Raw genomic sequence first — 21,814 nt, 5'->3', positions numbered from 1 at the left:
GGACACCAGACGCTTGTGGCAGGGGCTGCAGACTATAACAAACTACAACAGCAGCTCCTCCCCAGCCCCGAGTGTGGACGCCTCCCTAGCCAACGAATTGAACTCCTTCTATGCCCGGTTTGAGTCTGGCAACAACACCGCCAGCTCGCCGGCTAATTGGAGTTACACCGCTGGGGATGAGCGCGCACTCTCAGTGTCTGAGCATGATGTCAGGAGGGCTCTGATGCGGGTGAACACCAGGAAAGCTGCGGGCTCAGATGGCATATCTGGGCGAGTACTGGAGACCTGTGCTAACCAGCTGGTCCCGGTGCTTACCAGGATATTCCACTCCTCCCCGGCCGGGAGGGCGGGATGTCGGTCTGTTGGTGCGGGACCTGGCTCTGGGCCTGGCGTCCGTGGCCTGGGTTCTACGACTGCGTCTTGTGCCTGCACATGGGAGTGGGTTGGATGTCTTTGCCTCAGGGTTGCAGGGTCTCCTCGTGCTCTCTGGGACTGGGTTAAGCTCCTTGGGATTCCGGCTTCTCTGAGGGCTGGGGGGGTCTTCTGTGACTGCAGGGCAGCGTGCTCGGGGCTTATCTGCGGCCGTGGAGTGAGTGTGTGGCCGCAGGCATCGGGAATGGCGTCGGGGCCTTTTCTGCTTGGGGGGGGATGGCCGGACGGACGGACGGGCGGGCACGCACACACACACACACACACGCACACGCATGCACGCACACGCACACTCCCTTCCTCCTGGTTACATCCCTCTCCTTTTCTCCCTCATTTACTGCCATAACTATGACAGGAGGCCACATGCCCACGATATATGTTGTCATCTGATGTTTATGTTTTTCCATGTACATGTTCTTTGGTTCTATGTTTGTTTGTTTGTTTCACCAGTGTGATTCTTCCCCTCTTAGTGATTAGTTTTCTATAGATCAAAACATGGAAAGACAGTTCTCCAAAGAGGGGGGATGGTGTGGTTCTGTACAACAAAAAACTGCTCTTGTCATCCGACAGGTCACCCACAGGACAGTTATTTCAGCAGTTCTTGATGATTAAAGAATGAATAAAAAGTTGCATTGCAGGTTGAGAACTTGAACTCCACTTGCAGACTAACTGTCCTAGACGCAATGACATACAAATACTCTGTTGTAGGCCCAGCATGCTGACAGCACAGGTGACGAAAAAGAAAGAAAAAAAGATAGAAATTTGATAAAAATGATAAAGCTGAGAAGCGGACTATTGACCAACACTTTTCTTTTTTAATTAATTTTATAAACCAACAATTTTTTTATTTTTTACCCGCATCAATTTACATATTAATTCTTATTTACCTCTCCGTTAATAATAAAATACATACATTTTCCTGAGGAAACGCCATTAGATGTACAGTACGACATATTGTGGCTTACCCATTCTAAATGCTTAAAAATGGTTTGTTTCTAATTTATTTCGATTAAATAAGTGATGCCAACTGATAATCTGTATAGAGTATTGTACCTGTAAGAGCATAGAGGATTCAGCAGATAAACTGTTACTGTAATATAGCCACATCTATTTCAGAATAAAATGTAAAATTAAAACAGATGAGTCATAGCATTTACAATTTTCAAGTAGGCAAGCTGTTTGCAAGAAATGCTTGAGGTGCATCTTCGCGACAGACAGTTGAGATGAATTTTCCCCTTACTTGCAGAAATCCCTTCGAGAGCAGACTAGCAGATATCCACAGTAACAAGAAAAATAAATAAAAGAAAAATAAAGCTTCAATAGTTTGCTTGATTAATCAGACAAAAACAAAAAAAAAAGCTCATCATTACAGGTAATCTGAATGTGTTAAAATCTGATTTCATCACATTACATCAAGTATTGTTCCCTTTTTCGCATTGAGATTCTCAATCTATACCAAATGTATCAGAGATATGCCAAGGACCAAAACTGGGAACCTTCTTTAAGGACTCTGGTATTTCTTTAACCATAGCCTTATAAGTGATTGGCAATATAATCTTTTAAATTGGCCCAGTATTAGAACGGCTTCAGCCATAGTACACTGGCGCAATCACTTCGCCAAAGAACATGGTCGAAATTGCCCGATTGTTGCGGCTCAGGTTGACTCCCAATTAATTGAAAAGTAAGGCTTTGGTTAACAAAAAGTCTGATTTTCTTTTAAAAACAGTGACAAAATCGGTTGACTTACTCTAAACTCCTACATTTGGATCGTGACCATGCTAAATGTCAAGACAACATCCAATTGTCCAAGAGTGTAACGCAACATAAAACAGACTTAAAATTTGAAATGCCCAGAATTTATTCCCAAAACCTGAAGTTACAAGCGTATTGCAAGTTTGCAACAAAAGTGACAGTACACAAATATACCCAGACAGTAAAAAATCTGTAGTGGACAGACAAGTGTTTTTGACAAAAAGTACCAAAGCTTGGGGAGAAAAAAATTGAAATATAACCAGTAAACCAAAAAAAACAAAAAAAAACGAAAACCCACATAAGCCCTTTGATATAATGACTGATATATTTTTCAGATTTTTTTTTTTTTTACATTTAATACACTTAAGCTACTAAACAGCTCAACTATACAGATAAAAGCCAACTTCCAATAATATTATTATTATTAACATAGGGCCAGTATTGTCAAGTCTAATCGTCTGTATTTGGGGAATTTCAGAGTGGACATTGACTGAGATCAGAACTAAAAAAAAAATTGTAACCCCTAGAGAGCTGTAGTGACTAAATGTCATTGAATCTTTGGAAAAATACAAATTTTGAATCACTTACATAAATATTGCATTGTTTCATTTCAAACATTTTTCATTTTTAACTTAATATAGCAAAGGAAACACATCAAATTAACCAACAGCAAAGTTCTCATGTCAGACAGTTCAATCCACTAGGAAAACATGGATCTTATCGGTTACAACTTATTTGCATCTTATTTAAGTATTTCCATAGACAATGGCTTTTATTTTGAAGTTGAGGTTGTGGCTCATGAGATACCAAGAAGTGTTCAGGTATTCCTTATAGAGCAACCCTCTGTATTAAAGGACTATACCAGTGTCAAATTGAGTTTAGCCTGTTTACTAGTGAGCACACACATTTTACATTTGCCCTGACCATTTTCCTGATGATAGCACATTTTCAGATTTTTTTTATATTGCCTTATTTTCCTTGTTATTCCATTTGAAAAGAAAACGCAAACTATGGAAAAATTAAGTACAAAAAAAAAAAAAAAAAAAAAAAAATGCATGCTACGGTAGTTGTCAGCACGGCCAGGATGTTTGTCCAAAACCCGCAAATAGAGACATTGAAAATATTATATTAATCATTTTAATAAATATTACAAATCATCAGGAATATAGCCAGGGGCATAAATATGGCTAAAGCTCTTCTTGACAGCCATATGGTAATTGAATTATTTGGAAAAAAATAAAAATCAGTATCAAAGTAATTCCTCATATCTCCCAAAAGGCAACTTTTTACAGAGCGGAAAAAAACGTGTTACAATTATAAGATTAAAGAAAACACCAGTCATGAGAAGTTGATGGATTTATATGATCTTAAACTGTTGGTAAATATAAAATTGCTGGAGCCAGCAGTACTGTGTTCTGTTGAGAATATATTAGCACTAACCTTATAGTCTTGTATGTCCAACAGAGCAACCCCTCCAGTGTAACTACTTCCCATGTAGCAGCCCAACGTGCACAGACTATACTGTTCCTGTGAAAATATGAACCAGGTGCATTTGTGCAGAAAACATGAAATATAGCCCTTGATCTTTGCTCGACTGTGTAGGGATGTGTAAGAGCACACATTTCATAAAAGGTAAGTGAATTGTACGGTGTGTGTCAGTGGGTTTCTCTCATGTGTTGCATGCCAAGTGTCACTCGCCTGGCCTTATGATCACACTTCAATTCACTCTTCCATAGGAAGCAAGGCGATGCAGAAAGCATTACAGATATACATTTCTATATTCTGTAGAAACAAAAGACAAGACAATTGTATGCAATGGAAAAATGGCCCTCTGGATGGTTTGTACATGCATGACCCAACTGTCCATGATCCCCAGGTAGATGCATGCTGTCCGTTATGCATTTCTCTCTTTTCAAAATGCGAGAAGTTCTTTGTTTTCTATTTTAAATGTCAGCTGATACTACACTTAACTGGGGTTTTATAGTTGTGTCTTATCCATTACCAGACCAACACATGGTTGTACTGATCTTGGTCTCTTGTGCTAATGTAAGACACCCAACAGTGCATGGCTCACATGGTGTACAAACCGAAAGATATGGGTTCAGGGCAAATAGTAAAAAGCATTTAGTATAGAAATGTTCTAGTTTTCTTTAATATTGTGCATTATTTGTCTGCCTTTGGGTGAAGACTCTGAATACTCAATGATAATTAAAAGAAAACCAACCCAAACAACAGAAATCAAACCACAGGTTCCAGCCTGTGAGTTTAATGCTGTAGGGGGGTGGGTGTGTGTGTGTGTGTGCGTGTGCGTGTGCGTGTGTGTGTGTATGTGTGTGTGTGTGTCAGTTGGGGGCAAAGGGACTACATTAACCTACAGTCTGAGGGGGAACATCTGCGAGGGCAATGCTGGAAATGCAAAGGATAAGGAGGTGTAGCAAACTTTATATGGCCATTTTGTTTGTCACTCCAACCATCTTTCCCCTCCCTGTGCCACCCTGTGGATCAGCCACATCCAATAATCGAAACAAAAAAAAGATCTTCTCCCTTTTGCGCTCTGCCTATCAAACAGTTCAACAATGTCTCTGGCAAAAAGCAGGTCTTGCTCTGATGATGATGGGGGCGTGGGGGTGCTAGGAGCAGAGGATCATCTGGTAGGTGGAGCCCTTTTCAGAGCAGGGTCTGGCTTCAGTTGTGGTGGTAGGCCTGGGGGGCCAGTCGGGGTCGACGCTGAGCTCCTGGGCCAGATGCATGTAGCGGGCCTTAGGGGCCACGTTGCGCCGGCAGCAGAGCAGTGAAACCCACTTGGTCCACCAATGGTTAATGCCCTCCTGGACGCAGTGCCGTCCAAGACAGGCGCAGGGGGGAAATGGGGGGGGGTTAGAGTGAATCGGTGTTACTTGAGAAATTCTAGAAGTCAGATTTCCTCACTTTATGCAAAATTACAACTCAACAAAAATAATTGGTGGTAGAGCAAGCAACTTTTTTCCACACAAGACAAAATATGTGTTAATTCATTACAGCAGACTATACAACGTTGAAATGACTGGAGAACTCAACGAACAAGTGTTTTCTAAAGTAAATCAACAGAACAAAAACAGGCATATGGAGTTAAAAACATTCAAACAGAGGTTGTGTAGAGCGTCGCATCCTGAAAATGATGAGTTCTACCTGCTTTTTGTCCCAACTAGGCAACACTCATGTAGCCTTCATGCATGATGGCCAGTAAACTAGTTTGCTAACTGCCTTGATACACCTCCCGACGATTTCTCGATTCTACATTGAATTTGTCTGTCCTGATAGTCGGTCCTAATTCTATGAATAAATGTAGAAAGAAAAACATCCCAGCCAAGTAGAACGCTTTAAATGTGTGGAGTGGTATATTTTCACACAAGGGCTGGAGCTATTGTGAGAAGCTCATTTCATGTCATGCGTCCCTATTATAATTTGGTGCCATTGTACCAAAAGGGCTTCAGCATAAGGGAGCCAGAGGATCCAGTAACTCTCTTGTGCAGTGGCAGCAAAACAATTAACCATTTTGAGAGTAAGGTGCGGTGAGTCCCAGTTGTTTCTCGGCGATGCTTGGTTTGGATTAGACGCGACAACGAAACCTGGATTTCCTTAAATTACCGGCCGGAGAAAGTCGATCAGCCTAAACCGGAGTAAAATTCAGTCGTTTTCTTGTCTTGAAGTCTAAACATCGTTTTGATAGCAAAAGAGATCCGTCGGAAGGTGTAAAGATCTCCTTATGTGCGTGACCATCAACCCTGTGAAGTGTACTCGACACTCCACACAGATGGGACGGATGAGTCTACTTCCTGTCTGACACATGCACTTTGCTGACAGGAGATAGAATAGAAAGAGGTATTAGGTGGTATTTGAAAAATAGGAGGAAGGTGGGGGTGGGGGAGGTGGTGGGACACCAGACAAGGAGGGAAGGTGAGGAGACAGAACCAGGGAAGGAGAGGGTGGCAGATTTTTCCCAACCTGTGCTTTCAGGGTGGCAGGGGTGTTGCCATAGCTCCCCTGCTTGTCTCGGCTGAACAAGAGCTTGGACAAGGCGACGTCAAGGAGGAGGGTCTACGGAATAGCGCATTGGGCAGGGGAAACAATTACAGAGAGGCCATTTTGATTTGGTATAATTTCCATGGTGCTGGTTGTGTTAGTACAAAAGAGTGATTGCTTGACAAGGGCAAAACCTGTTTTTCTTTTAGCAATTCTGCTAAACGTGTGTGTTATTTTCCCTTTAAGGTGCACATTAGTTGTTAGAAAAAGTATGTAGAGTTACAAAAGATGAGTCTATGATAATAACATTTTATCTAAAGAACACAAATACTTCACATAAATGCACTGTTAATAATTAGGTTTTCTTCTCTGTTAAAGCTGAAGCGGCTGGTATCCATTTGTATGGAAAGCCATCTTTTCTCAAAATGTATCAAGCTTCAAGATGGTCTCTCCCTCTCTCTGTGATAAAGTTGCTGCTACTGTGACATGACTTACTGCAAATAAAGGAATCTTTAAAAAAAAATCTCTCTCTCTCTCTCTCTCTCTCTCTCTCTCTCTCTCTCTCTCTCTCTCTCTCTCTCTCTCTCTCTCTCTCTCTCTCTCTCTCTCTCTCTCTCTCTCTCTCTCTCTCTCTCTCTCTCTCTCTCTCTCTCTCTCTCTCTCTCTCTCTCTCTCTCTCTCTCGATGAGACACAGATGAGCACATAGCATGAGGAAATTAAAGCAGCATGGGGGGGAAAAAAACAACATTGTTTTGTGTATCTGTGCTTCTTACCTCCACAAAAATGGCAACTGCTGCGTTGACTAGGATAATGAAGAAGAGCTTAAGCCTCCACTCGAAAGGGATACAAACAATCTGGAAGGGAAACAGATCGCCAAGACCCCCGTCAATGTGAAGTCATCCCTAGTTCACCCACTCATATCATTTTTTTTTTGTCAACAGTGTCGCCATTTTAGGACATTGAAAAACAGTTGAAAAGTTGAAAAACATGTTAAAGGACCATTTAATTTTTTATCTGTAAAATCTAATATAATTTATTGTTGCAAAATCATATTAAAAATGACACAAAAATATCTCTGGTTTCATAATTCTGTAGCCAAAGCTTGACCTAGGTAAGCATGGTGGAATAATGGGGGAACAACCGCCACACGGCGAGTGTTTGGGCCTGACGTCGACCTACCTGGAAGAACTCGTCAAGGGCCTTGACAGGGTGGAACATTATAAAAAGTAGGAAAAAGTACAGGCTCAGGGCGGACACCACAAAAGGCCCTGCATATAGAGATATAGATCGAGATAGAGAGAAAGAGCATACAAATCAAAAACAACGCTTCTCCTGTAGTGTTAGGTTTTTCATAAACGATCCAATTCTTTTGTTTTAAAGTTTTACAGTTTAATGTCATTGTTTAAGTTGCTGTCTCCTCTACTGTTTTGTTCCCAATGACACCTGGCAATGGGCAAGGTGTCGATTGCCTATTTTGACCTGGATTAAAAAAAAACCAAGGTCAACCTGCTAGTGTTGGTGTGAAAACAGCACTAGTGTCATTGTCTCATCTGCTATTGGATTACAGCTGGATTACATTTACATTTCCTTGGCATAATTTCTCATAAAAGTGATTCTGGAAAGTTTTTTTTTTACATTATGATTTGAATTTAAAAAAAAACCCCAAAAAAAACAAAACAGGGAATATCACAGGCTTTCAATTGTCAAGTTTTTTTTCCAATAACTTTTTTAAGTACTTCAGCACAAAATGGGATATTTCCAAGGCATTCCAGTACTGACATTTCTGAGGACGAAATTCAAGTAAATCAAGGACCTTTTACATTTCTGAGAATGAAATTCAAGTACATCAAGGACCAGGTAAGAACCCTGTATACCGTATAACATCTACAAAATACAACTTTTCTGAACTTGATAGACTGCTCTAGCTCTTATAATCGACACCTTCTTGGTCATAATACCCATGTTTTCAAAAGAAGCAAAATGTCTCACAGTTCTTGTAGCTGGGCTGTCTGAACGGCTTGCCCTTGGAGAAGACGATGGCCACGATGACATACTGAAAGCAGGACACGTAGAAGATGCTGGTGTTTTGGTAATTCTGGATGTTGTGCTCGTCCTTCTCCTCCGTGGAGTTGTGGTCAGTCAAGGTTTCGGGCAATGAGACGTTACAGGCGCTGGTCCAGAGGAGAGCAAAAAAAAAGAATACAAATAAAAAGTCATAGTGCACAGACTGAAGATTTCAAAATTTTAAGAGTGGATAAAAAGTATATTTCTGTTGTATGATGGATGTTGTTCTAGAACGAGTCGCAAAACAAAAGGTCCCCGAAAATGGACAATAAAGTACAATCTTATTGTATATTGTTTGCTAAAACAAACAAGTCCAAACAAACTCCCTTACTTTGAGTGTGGTGTCCATTGCTCGAACCAGGGCTGCTCCCTGGTCCAGAGGAAGGTGATTGTCTGGAAGCCCAGGCAGATGAGGATCTGGGTCATCACAGAGAGCAGCAAAGGCCCCGAGATCAGACCTGAGGGCGGGGAGCGCGGCACCAGCTCCTTCCAGGCCGGGTTCAGACTCACTGGGAGACAAGAGAGCACACGGAAAAAAAGGGGGAAAGTTGGTGATGAAGGGAGATAATTGAGAGGATCGAACGTGAAGATGGGAGAAGAGACATACAAGACATAAAAGCACAGAGATTTTTGTTGGTTGAGGCAATTTTTTTTGTTCCAACTTGTACTTACTAGTGAAGACTAGGAGGAGGATGATGGCAATGTCGATGAAGAGGAACTGGAAGTCGCCAAGGTTACTGAGGATCTGGCATCAGCAACAGAGGACAAATGGTAGAAGTTCGATCAGAAAGGTCATGATTTGGATTTTTCAATTTCACAGCAATGAGGAAAAAATAACATAAAATCTGATTAGCCTCAGTGTCAAGACACGGTCCTTTAATCACAAGTACAGTCTGGATGGTTAGACAACGCCGTCTAGCCATCGAACACGTCTCACTTGAGGTAAAACATGTTCCTATAAAGAAGATACACATTAACATACATACATAGAGACAATACAGACCATCATGCATCAGGAGAAAAACATACTTGGCAAATTTCAGTGATTGCTTACAGAGTAAAGTAGAGTAACGCTGATGTACTGGATCATGCTGTAGAGAGCCATGAACTTGAACACACAGAAGGAGGTGATGAGGGCAGCTCTGCCCTCCCTGCGGAGAAGGACATCCAAGACCGTGTCAGCAATCACACACCCAAACAACCTCAAAAGTAAAAATATAACAGACAACTACTACTAGACTGGGGCTTGAAAAACAGCATGTGTCCATGAATTAAAAAAATCGTATTTAATCATGTGGAAGCAGGAAAATGTATCAATAACTGAATCATTAAGGGTTCTAACCAACACTTCTGAATGTGACATGATCTGTTTCAATTTAGGTGATAATATCAGATTCCACTTTTTTTTTTTTTTTGAACGACGATCTTTGATTTTATTCTGGAATTACATTTTCCTTCCAGTGACGGCCAAGACCTGCAGTAACAGACTTGGGATTTGAGCAGACGACCCACCTGATGAGGTCGGGCACACAGGAGATGTTTGGCGTTTTGGAGGTGAAGGGAGACGCCACCGAGGCCTCCAGCTCCGACAGCGAGATGCCGCCGTGAGCCCTCTTCAGAGCCTGGCGGGTTTAGGTTCAATGATGTGAGTAGAAACTTGTGTTTTAACATTATAAAACAAAATGACAACAAAATCACAAAATGAGTGACGCTGTACGTACCCCGCAGTCATTCGCTCCATCACCACACATCCCTACAAAGTAGCTGAATGGAGATGAAGAAAACAATGATTAACCAATTACTAAATAATAATCACTCTGATAGTTACTCAACCATCTCTAAGCCCTTATCAGTCCCTCCAGGAAGTGGCGATAGCACTTATCAATGCTTATTCACCTTATCTCAGCAATATTTGCAAGAGCTTGCAGTACTGCAAAATTCAAAGCTGTTTTCCATTATTTTCCAGGGGTTCAATCCGATCACAACCTCAGACAAATGTAGTGACAGATCCTGTAATACTCACTCTACACCCTGAAGTGCTTCAATGAGCTGGGTCTTCTGGTCTGGCGCCATTCTGGCAAACACAGTCCCGTGAAGCACAAGCTACACACAGAACAAATGCCAGTTTCAAACTTTTAATCGTGAGAACAGTATTTGAAGTGCAGTGACTGTCTTGAGCACTGTGGGTGATGCTTCGATTCTGTGCACACGACTCAACACTTTTAACAGGTGGAGAAAATGGTCCTTTTGAAGCCTATACAATTAAAAAGCTATGCAATACAAACTTTCCTTCAATGAGAACAATGGAGATTGTAAACGTTATAAGGGATACATTTGTTCCACTGGGTGCGGTACCTTTTGCAGCATGTCAGGGAAGTGTTCGGTGATGACTGCAAACGACTTGCCACTCATGGCAAAGTGAAACTGGTCCTGAGACTTTGGCTCGTCCAGCTGACACACGTCCCCCAAACTGATAGCCACTTCCTTCAAGCAGCAAAGACAAAATGCAAAAGCAATGACTTTGAAAGAGAAAAGAAACACCTAATAAATTGTGATCATACATTACAGGCGTCTGCAAGTCTATGTTAAAAGTATTAATAATTATGTTAAAAGTTTGCTAAATTAAGGGAATTCATAGAAAACCTGGCTTGAGGGAAAAAAAAAACCAAAAACAGGTACAATTATTTGCAAATGTTGGCATTGCTTTGAGACGTGTGTGTTACAGTAACGATTACTCTCCTTTCGTTATAGTTTTAGTTCTTCATAACAAAGCCCCGGTCTCATTTAGATTGGTCAACAGAAAGGTCTTACGATCAAACAAGACCGAAGTGCATAGAAAGACATACAATGCACGTTGAGGGCAAATTCCTAGCTCAGAAGTTCAGATTTCAGCGAAATAAAATACTTGAGACGTATAGACAATTATGCAAATATACTTAATCCTATTGTACTAAGCTTGTTTTTTATGAACAGCATGACGCTCATATTTAATTGCATTTATAACTCATGTTTAGCGACCTAATATATATTGACCAGTAGGGGGCGCTCAGCACAAATGCGCCTGTATGAGTAAATAATTACATGGCAATGACGACATTTTTGTTTGTTGTTGTGAGTAAATGAGAGGAAATGTGTGTTAAGGAGAGAGAGGAAGAAAACAAATGCACACGTTTCAGTTAATGGGGTTGTTCACGTTCATCTCTGCCGGTGTCTCACCTCCAGGCGCGGGGTCTTGCTCGGCTTGTCGGCATATCTCCAGGTGATCCGAGCCGCCTGTCCATCCCGGGGCAGCAGGGCATCAGCAATGATGATCCTGTCCTCGGGAGGGATCATCCCGCAGTCCCTGGCCACTGAGATGGCCGTCAGCATGTTGTCTCCTGGAGAGGCAGTCACATTAGAAAACGACGCAGAATTAGAGAAGTGCAGCTTTGATTTTAAAACACTAATCAGCATATTTACTGCTCCGTTTTCTAAATGATAAAACTGTGCGTGGCTGTGGAAAATAGCTTGTCAACTAGAATCCAGAATTTTAGGAATTATCATTGGACAGGATGGATTCGATTTGATTTTGAGGGGTCACAACATGATCCTATATGAAAATAATGACATTTTATACATAATTAAATAATTGCTACCAACTTTTCAGTATCCCATCTGAAGTGCATGACAAAAATACAACACTGCCTCTTGAGAGATCAACATTGTTTTACTTAACTTGCTTGCTGAACGATAACTGAATTACAATGTAGTACATTGTATTTCAATAAATATATATATATATATATATATATATATATATATATATATATATATATATATATATATATATATATATATAAAAAGCATAAATAATTTAAATTAATACATTTGTGACTTTGCCAGTATCTAGAGTAACTATACTGAGAGACTGACTGCCAGATTGATGAAAGGAGAGCTTGTGTATTTTTATTTTCTTAAAGGAGCAGATTAAAATAAAAAAAATGGAGTGAGGCAAGAGGAGATAAAGACAGATTGTCCTTTGGACTTTGGAGCTTTGTGCTACTTAGGCCTGTCAAGATAACTACTTTTGTTGGATAATATATTGTCCAAGGAAATAATCGCGATAAATAATATTGTCATTTTAAGACCATTTTTTTGCCAGATATAATGAAAATATAATAGCACTATAATGCAAGTACACCCTTTTTTATTTTAATTCCTAAGAATATTGAGACATTGTAATGTGAAAAAAATATCTTAGTATCCAAAATAATGCATAAATAAAATAAATAGATAAAACTCAGCCAGGGACTGTGATCGTGGTCACTGTGAAAACTACAAAAGACAAGGAGATCGCAATTTTGGAGGATTCTTCTGTCACCAAGGTACTGTTTAGTTTTTGTCGCATTGATACATGGAGTAGCGGTGAAAAAGATGTGTAAACAAACACGCATGTAAACACAACGGGCAATTATCATGGTCAGAAAAAAATATCGAGGTCAGGTCCGTATGTCGTAGGATAAGTCGATAAAGTACTTATCGCGACAGGCCTAGAGCTACTAACGCTGTACGGCTCCCATAAGTTTAATAGTTGAGATTCCAGAAACAGCCTTTGCAGCACCACAACAAAAACCCACTCAGTCTAGAAGAGGAATGAACTAAAAATAGAGAGTAAAAACAATCCTTAGAGAACAGCCAGGGCAACATACTGTATCTCAACGACACGTCACACAATCTATAACAGGGCAGATCCAGCATTTGATTACCTGATTTGCCGGCCAAAGACATTTTTTATTATTATCATTGTCTGTGTTTTGTTTTAATGTCATTATTATTACAAAACACATGTTGGAGATGACACATTATGGACAAATGGCAGCTGTCTGTCCCCGTTCTGATTCATGATCTTAATTTTTAGTAATCTGTACCTTGATGAAACACTGATGTATCATTGTATTGTTGAACAGTACATAACTTGGCATGGGGGGCAGCAAAAAATATATTTTCATTCAATGCATTTTTTATCTGGAGCAAGTCAGAAGCTGGAAGAAAAGAAGCTTGAACACAACTTTGATAGCAAACCTCTTTTTTTTTTTAATCATAGTATACAGATCAACGATAATGCTCTGGAGCCACCTAGTGGACAGACTGAGGGATTACGTTTGTTGTGCTGAGCAGCAACAGATGAGGAAACAAACTCTGTATCTAGAGGGAGAGAATGAACACCACCAAAATGCAGGGAACCTGTCCACAAAATTCCATGTTTTATTAAACACACCGATGCTTGGGCTACATAAACAAAGGAAAAATGTGGGACGAAATGTAACCGAGACAATAAGTGCGTGTGGGGTTAGAAATATTAGTATGTAATGTTTAGCCAATGTATACATTTGCATACATGAATGTCTTTTGCAATCAGTGGCGTGTGTATCTTTGTGTGTGTCTATATGTGGACTTACCCGTGACCATGACAGTGCGAATGTTGGCATGACGAAGATCCTTCAGCACTGCAGGGGTCTCTGCCTTTAGCTTGTTCTGCATAATTATCAGACCCAAAAATTCCATGTTGGCCTCAATATGGTCCCTGGGGAAAAGACATAGCAGAAAGCATTCACTCAACAAGATGCTCACCACTCCCCGTTCCGACTAAAATATGCGATAAGTGAGAATAAATTCCTTAGCCGGACAGTAAAAGGAAACCAACAGAAAGGACTGGAAGGCTCCTTTAGTGACATAAGTGCACGGTGATTGATCCAGACATAAGTCCACGGCCCCTCGCCCCCAGCGCACAGGACACTCCGCCCGGTCGAGTCGCATCACTCTGGGTATGGACCAGCCCACGTACAGTGGCAATAAAAAAATAACCAATAAAAATAAAAAACAATAAAAATAATTTTTTATTGTTGATGTATTTATTTCACTTATATTAGTTTCTGATGTTCATTGACTGTGAGCCCGCTCCTTACAAAAGTCGGAACAAACTTTTAAATTATGTCTTTTAGATCTACAGTAAAACGAGTGAAGATCCAGCAACTGGACTGTATATTTCTCGCCTCAGATTTGTTCAGAAAGAGATTTTACTGTACTGACAGGGTGAAATAAGTGAAAGTTACGGAGTAAAAACAGGGCACTCACGCCAAAACCCTATTGGCTGACGTCACTTAAGCGTCACTTCAAGTTCCAGTGCGGTGCAAATACAACCAGAAAAAAATTCCTTGGTGGTATCTAGTTCTCAGGGGGACCTCCCCAATTCCTAGTTCTCCTCAGAGAGTCCCCAGAACTGTTCAGTGCAAAAACACCTTATGATAATACACATTCTGAATATTAAGTATTGCAGAGATTCATTGAATTTGCATTAATTATTTCAAATGAATTCCCTAGAATGACGCATGCAAGTGCTACCTGTTGACGTTCTGCACTTTGTGCCAGGTGAGCTTGGACTCCAGACGGCGGTGAGCTAGGGCGATGACCCGGAAGCCCTTCTTGGTGTAGTCCTCCAAGACCTCCGCAAAGTCCTCTGGCACTGGAGAGCGAGAAGGTGAGTGTGCGCGAGACTGATTAGAGAAGAGTCCGTTGAATCGCTGGAGGTAATCATAAATGAAGCTTTAGAGCATGAAGACCGCTTGCAGGTGAAGTCAAGGTAACGACTGATGAAGATAAATTGATCAAAACAATAGGCAACAATAATAAAGTAATAGAATAAAATTTCAACATCAAATTTAGGCACCGTACCCGTCTCCTTCTTGCTCAGGCTGGCCACCACCTCTGGCGCCCCCTTCAGGTAAGCGTCCATGCGCTTCTCCCCCAGCCGCCGTGCGACCACGCTCATCCTCTGGAGGGCCGCCGAGAAGGGAAACTGCCGCACGATACCGATCTCGAAGGCCGACTGGGGGCGTAAAGAACAGAAGATCAATTATATGCCTAGTTATGATGGAAATTTTTTCAACTTAAAAACAAAAATACTTCTATCAAATGATGAAGGTAAATCATTGGATATTTGGAAACAAAATAACTGTGTAGGCAGAGGCCAGATTTAATATGTGAAAGGCTGGATCGTTTCTATTTAATAAATATTATGTATTAATTTATTCAGATTGTATTGTTTTGTTATCCAATATCAATATATGGCATTTAAAATAAAACAAAAAAAACTTACTGTTTATTTTCCTGTACCTAAATCAAACTGCTTCTGTGTTTTAAGTGTAAATTCGACAAATCAATGTTTGGACTAGCGGATATTAAAAGACAACTCCGGTCAGTTTAACTTTTGTCTATAGTGGAACTTTTAAATTGATCCAGTATATTACAGAGAGAATAGCTTCAGTTGAGATTCTGAAGCAGATGAGCTGCGTTGACTCACAATGCAAAAATAAGGTTATGGTTAAAAAAAAAAAAAAACACCCAAGTTTTCCTTTAATTAATAGTATTACTGGGTAATTACTGGGTGCAATCTAATGCACCAAATGTATCGGGTCCATAAGTGTACGTGGCAAATTAAACTGATTCCGATTGTAATAATAGTCATGCTAAATTCGAAGATTCTACATCTTGAAGGAATTATCTGAGAAGTCCACATAAGAGTTGTGGAGCGCTGCTCCGTCACAGGGAGTTGTTCCAGACAACACGGAGGAAAGTGAGATCACAGCTGCCGAGAGGAAGTGGGTTACTTACAGACAGTTCCTAAAGGGACAGAGAGAACAGGGTGTGATGAGAGAGCGAGGCTACACGCCGTCACAACAAATAAACCACTTAGCCTTGTTGCCATGGGTGACGGTGGAGGCGCCTACCATGTACTGCTCTGGGGATGCGGAGACGGGCTCGGGGGGCAGCAGCTGTTTGGGGGGGCGGACCACGGTGGGCATGATGCGCTCGTGAAGAGCCGTCTCCTCCTCTGTGGCCTCATCCAGGGTCTGCAGGGTGAGATAAAATCACGGTGAGGACCCAGGGTGGCGCAAGGAGCACGGTCGGACTGGGCACCAGGGAAGAATCTTATATAATATTAACATAAATCACATCTTCTTTATGATGCTGACGAAAGGTTTATTCAACTCATTCAACTGAGGTCTATCACTTTGAATGGGATCGCACTGTTAAAGGACCAACACTTCTTTTTCTTTTGGCTGCTCCCTTTCGGGGTCGCCACAGCGGATAGTCTGCCCCCAATACCTTCTGTTCTGCACATCTTCCTCCCTTACACCAACCGCTTGCATGTCCTCCCTCACAACATCCATAATCCTTCTCTTTGGCCTTCCTCTTTTCCTCTTGCCCGTCACCTCCATCCTAAGCATCCTTCTCCCAATGTAACGCTCATGCCTGATTTCATCTGTTAACCTGTCCATCACCATTGCAAACAAGAAAGGGCTCAGAGCTGATATTTGATGGAATCCCACCTCCACTTTAAATGCCTTCGTCACGCCTACTGCACAACTTACTACTGTCTGACTGCCCTCATACATATCCTGTACCACTCTTAGGTAATTCTCTGCCACCCCCGACTTCCTCATGAAATACCACACTTCCTCTCTTGGCACCCTATCATATGCTTTCTCTAAATCCACAAAGACGCAGTGCAACTCACTCTGGCCTTCCCTGTACTTTTTCATCAGCATTCTTAAAGCAAACATTGCATCTGTAGTACTCCTTCCTGGCATGAAACCACATTGCTGACCGCTGATCCCCACCTCGCCTCTTAAACTAGCCTCCACTACCCTTTGCCATAGCTTCATGCTGTGGCTGATCAACTTTATTCCCGTGTAGTTACTACAGCTCTGTACATCTCCCTTATTCTTGAAGATGGGTACTAGTACGCTTCTTCTCCACTCCTCCGCCATCCTCTCCCTTTCTAGAATGGTGTTAAACAGTCTCCTTAGGAACATCACTGTCATCTCACCTAAACATTTCCATGCTTCCCCAGGTATGTCATCTGGGTCAACTGCCTTTCCACTCTTTATCTTCTTTAATGCTCTTCTCACCTCATCCTTGCTTATTTGCTGCACTTCTTGATCCACTATCCCCACACCATCAACTCTTCTCTCCCTCTCATTTTCTTCATTCATCAACTCCTCAAAGTACTCCTTCTACCTTCTCAACAAACTCTCCTCACTAGTCAGCACAATACCATCATTATCCTTCATCACCCTATCCTGCTGTACATCCTTCCCAGCTTGGTCCCTTTGTCTCTATCCTCAAGTCCTTTTCTCGATCTTCACTGTCCAACCTGTCATACAACTCGTTGTATGCCTTTTCCTTTGTCACTTCTTTCTTCGTCTTGTGCCGCATCAGCTTGTACTCCTGTCTACTCTCTTCATCTCTGACTATCCCATTTCTTCTTCTCTAACCTCTTCTGCTCTATGCTCTCCTAGTACCTTCTTGGCCGTCTCCCTCACCACTTCTGCAGTTGTTTCCCAGTCATCTGGTAACCGTTCATTCCCACCTGTTGCCTGCCTTACCTCTCCACTAAATTGCATGCAACACTCCTTTTTCGATTTCCACCATTTTATCTTTGGCTTTTCTTTCACTCTCTTCCTGGTCTCCAGTTGTCCTACAGACCACAATCCGATGCTGCCTAGCAACACACTCCCCGACCACCACTTTGCAGTCACTTATCTCTTTCAGATTGCACCTCCTGCATAAGATGTAGTCCACCTGTGTGCACCTTCCTCCACTCTTGTATGTCACCCTGTGTTCCTCCCTCTTCTTGAAATACGTATTCACAACAGCCAATTCCATCCTTTTGGCGAAATCCCCCAGCATCTGTCCTTCCACATTCCTCTCCTTGACACCATACCTACCCATCACCTTCTCGTCACCTATGTCTCTGATCCCTTTGCCAACATTCACATTGAGATCTGCTCCAATGACCACTCTCTCTCCCTTGGGGACCCTCTCCACCACTACATCCAACTCACTAAAGAATTCTTCCTTCTCTTCCATCTCACACCAAACTTGGGGAGCATACGCACTGATCACATTGATTATCATCCCATCAATTTCCAGCTTCATGCTCATCACTCTAACACTCTCGTCACCTCCAAAACACTCTTGACATAGTCTTCCTTCAAGACTATTTCTACCCCATTTCTCCTGCCATCCACTCAATGGTAGAACAGTTTGTACCTGGCTCCGATACTCCTGGCCTTACTCCCCTTCCACCTGGTCTCTTGTACACATAGTACATCTACCTTCCTTCTCTCCATCATGTCAGCCAGTTCTCTCTCTTTACCCTTCATAGTGCCAGCGTTTGAAGTTCCTACTCTCAACTCTACTTTCCCTATTCTTTTCCTTCGGCCGACAGTAGCACAATTTCCACTGGCACCCTGTTTGCTAACGGCACCAGTGGCAGTCGTTAACCTGGGCCTCAACCGATCCGGTATGGAAATCAAATTTGTTGTTTGCATGTTTAATTTGGCATGGTTTTTACGCCGGATGCCCTTCCTGACGCAACCCTCTCTATTCATCCGGGGTTGGGACCGGCACTGATGATACACTGGCTAGATTGTAAAAGGACCAACACTACAGCTTTGAAATGAAAACATACAAATACTTGACGCCTCATAATAGGAGAACTATTAGGACCTTGCGTCATTCATTGAATATTGTTGCATTACATTACAATTTTCATTGACACAAAATTGGCATGGCTGAGACGTTCACAAGGCACTTCAACTCCAAACTGGTGTGATTGTTTTACAGTCATTGATGCTTGGTGTTGTACGGTCTTAAGGTTGGGGCCCTTTCACCGTAAACCAGTTTACCCAGCCTCACCCAGCCTGCGGCCTCGAACATCTTGAGGTCCAGGGGGTCTCCGGACAACTGACCCTCGATTTTGGTGAGTGAGTGGCAGGTAGCCATGCAGGCCACAAACTGGGACTTGACCAGACTCTCCTTATAAGGACTTTCCTCTGACTGGTGGAAACTGGAGAGAAGGCAGGAAGAGGGTTATTGGGGAGAAATGTTGATTTAGAATAGAACTGAGATAACAAATGATCATAATTATAACCAACAATACCGTTTTGTTCCATCCAATAATTTTTTGTTTACTGGCATTCTTCGGTATTTGTTTGATGTTCCAACAGGGAACATGTAAATCTTCAAAGATTCCCATTTGACACATTCCATTCCATATGCAGGATTATTACCTGCCATTCTCAGCTCTCTGGACCCCCCACAGATCCAGTCCATCTTCTGTCAGAGTTCCAGTCTAGAAAAACAAATATAAAAACTGTAATTTCCTCCCCTTGCTTCGATCGCCATTCACATCACCTTGTTGAAGTTACAATTAATACCCTAGTCTACACTTCTGTATTGGCAAATTTTAATCAATTTCTACTTCTTTGTGAATGTTTCATTTTTTGTTGTTGGTATGCAAAATGAACCATCATCATCAAAAATGTTCTGGTTAAAAAAAGCACTGGCACCACCCACACTGACCTTATCAAAGCAGACCAGGTTGAGCTGCCCGCAGATATTGATCCTCTGCGGGCTGATGCAGAAAATGCCGATCCGTTTGAGGCGGCGCTGGGCGTACACGATGCCCGCTGTCATGGCGGCGGGCAGCGCCGGTGGTACAGTAATTGTGATAATATCTAGGGATTCGATGACGATATCCTTGACCGGCACCTAGCGATGGGCAGAAGAGGTCGGTAGTTGCACACCATGCCATATGAGCCAGTCAGCACACAATTTTAAAGACAATCGTTTCAAAGTTTAATTTTGAATGACCAACTATGAGGAATTTAGACAATATTATAGTGACCACATATCAATTGAAGCATTGAGAAACAGCAATTCTTCCACAGTGGAGGCATGCCCATGGCTGTAGTGTTTTCTATTTCTAGGTTGAGCGGTCTGGTATGCATGACTTTCTACCAAAACCAGATCAGACCGGATTCCATAATGGGATTGAAAAGACAAGCACAAACTAGCAGCACAAACTCCCATGGACATGTTTCCCTTCCCTTTTTGATCTAAAAACAAACCTCCCGCTCAAAGCTGCCGTGCCGATACAGTGAAAGAAGTGATCATCCTACCAGAGGCCTCCAGAAAAGGTGACCGTCTACTTCCAACACTGCCCATAAAGATCTCGAGATAAAGTGACTACACTTCCTCAATAATTATCATAAAAGAACATGGTTATTTTTCCAGTTCTCTTTGCACTCAACTCAGAGAGCGTTTAAGGTAGTTGAGCTAGAGAACAAAAACCCTGGAGAGAGACTGGGTCATTGAAACTCACCAGAGAGTACTATTATTACTATTCTTTTCCTGGGTTTCACGCCTTTTACCTGATTCATGATGCTGACGATGATAGAGTATAGAAAGCCGATGGCGGCCACGGCAACCAGGCACAGCAGGAAGAGGTAGGCATCACGGTACAACTTGAAGTCAGTGGGTTTCGGGTACAGGATCGAGCGCACCAGTTGGCCCTTGGCCGTGCTGAAGCCTGAGGGGAAGGAGAAGTTTTAAATCCTCCTTTAATTTATGAATTTACGATAATTTGGTTTTGCTGGGACTATCTGTTCTGTTGCTGATTTATGTAATGCCCAACAACACTTTTTCCCCAACGTCATTTATTTGAACAACATGAATGTGCCACTCTAACCATTATAACTGGATGGAAGTACAAGAGAATCTCATATACTCTGAGATGGTTCAAATAGTGCAATGATCAATAACTATCTTCCCATTGATTATTTCCTGTTGATTGAAAATGCCATGGGAAAAGTAGAAAAATACTGAATTAAAAACAGACTAGGGATAATTTGATTTGATTAACTTTATTTTGTAGAAAAAAAGACGTTAAACACGGGAAAACTAAAGCGTACCTGTGCAGACCACCACAGCCTTCACCAGCTCCCCAGTGTAGAAGCGGGTCTGGATGACCTGGGTGCCGCAGAACAGAGTGTGTCTCTTGTATTCCTCTGTGGTGAAGACGCCATCCCTCTCCGCATCCTTGTCCCCCTGCACCGGGTTCGGCAGATTGGTCTTCGTCACCGGAACGCTCTCGCCTAAGGAGACATTGTTTCAGGGCGGGACGGTAGATTCTGAAAACTTGGAACCAAATATATGGGCAGAAATATGTGTCTTTAGAAACTGAATGTGAATCACTGAATTTGTATTGTTTAACCTGAAGACTTGCATTGAAAAACTTTATCTGAATAGCATCATTTTAAATTGAATTTATAAATTAAGAACTGAGTTCCAGTAATCTTGAAACTGAATGGAATATTATAAAATTGAATGAATTTGCTCCGAAACTGTATTTGATCCTCACTGGAAGTTCATTCAGTTCTCACAATTCAAATTCAGTTTGTGCAATACAATTTCAGCCCAATGTGTCTGAGGTATCCGGGTCGTCGAGGAAGGGCAGATTCACAGAACTCCTTTTAGCCAGAGAAACTGTCCCTGTCAAACTATTTTCTGTTTCATTCAATTACAAGAAATACATCTATTAAAAAACTGCTCTGTTATAAATGGTTTTGTTTGGAAAAATGGGGAGTGGGGACACACAGCGGATCACGCAACCGTTTTTATTTTTTAGAAAAGTTAAAAATACGTGATTTTTACGGGGGAAAAAAAAATACTAAAAAG

At 41.7% G+C, this 21,814-nt stretch overlaps 1 protein-coding gene across 1 annotated transcript in view; it reads right to left on the bottom strand.

Annotated features, from left to right (window-relative positions):
• Window positions 1–1,247: 1,247 nt before the first annotated feature.
• Window positions 1,248–21,814, bottom strand: part of atp13a3 (ATPase 13A3) — a 44,343-nt gene continuing 23,776 nt past the window's right edge. The window contains exons 12-33 of the mRNA XM_080003592.1: window positions 21,049–21,231; window positions 20,509–20,666; window positions 19,658–19,846; window positions 19,366–19,427; window positions 18,992–19,142; window positions 16,015–16,137; window positions 14,960–15,113; window positions 14,630–14,750; window positions 13,687–13,811; window positions 11,465–11,625; window positions 10,604–10,732; window positions 10,272–10,351; window positions 9,970–10,012; window positions 9,761–9,870; window positions 9,303–9,399; window positions 8,921–8,993; window positions 8,580–8,757; window positions 8,174–8,355; window positions 7,364–7,452; window positions 6,958–7,038; window positions 6,166–6,258; window positions 1,248–5,009 (exon numbers count right to left, since the gene is read on the bottom strand). Coding sequence (XP_079859718.1) covers window positions 4,812–5,009; window positions 6,166–6,258; window positions 6,958–7,038; window positions 7,364–7,452; window positions 8,174–8,355; window positions 8,580–8,757; window positions 8,921–8,993; window positions 9,303–9,399; window positions 9,761–9,870; window positions 9,970–10,012; window positions 10,272–10,351; window positions 10,604–10,732; window positions 11,465–11,625; window positions 13,687–13,811; window positions 14,630–14,750; window positions 14,960–15,113; window positions 16,015–16,137; window positions 18,992–19,142; window positions 19,366–19,427; window positions 19,658–19,846; window positions 20,509–20,666; window positions 21,049–21,231 — 2,780 coding nt within the window. The 3' untranslated portion in view covers window positions 1,248–4,811. The remainder of the gene's footprint in view (window positions 5,010–6,165; window positions 6,259–6,957; window positions 7,039–7,363; window positions 7,453–8,173; window positions 8,356–8,579; window positions 8,758–8,920; window positions 8,994–9,302; window positions 9,400–9,760; window positions 9,871–9,969; window positions 10,013–10,271; window positions 10,352–10,603; window positions 10,733–11,464; window positions 11,626–13,686; window positions 13,812–14,629; window positions 14,751–14,959; window positions 15,114–16,014; window positions 16,138–18,991; window positions 19,143–19,365; window positions 19,428–19,657; window positions 19,847–20,508; window positions 20,667–21,048; window positions 21,232–21,814) is intronic.

The sequence above is a fragment of the Zeus faber genome, assembly GCF_960531495.2.
Source record: "Zeus faber genome assembly, chromosome: 1".
In the NCBI taxonomy this organism is placed as follows: Eukaryota; Metazoa; Chordata; class Actinopteri; order Zeiformes; family Zeidae; genus Zeus; species Zeus faber.
The sequence above is the reverse complement of the archived record's forward strand: the minus strand, read 5'-3'. Positions and strand labels throughout refer to the sequence as shown.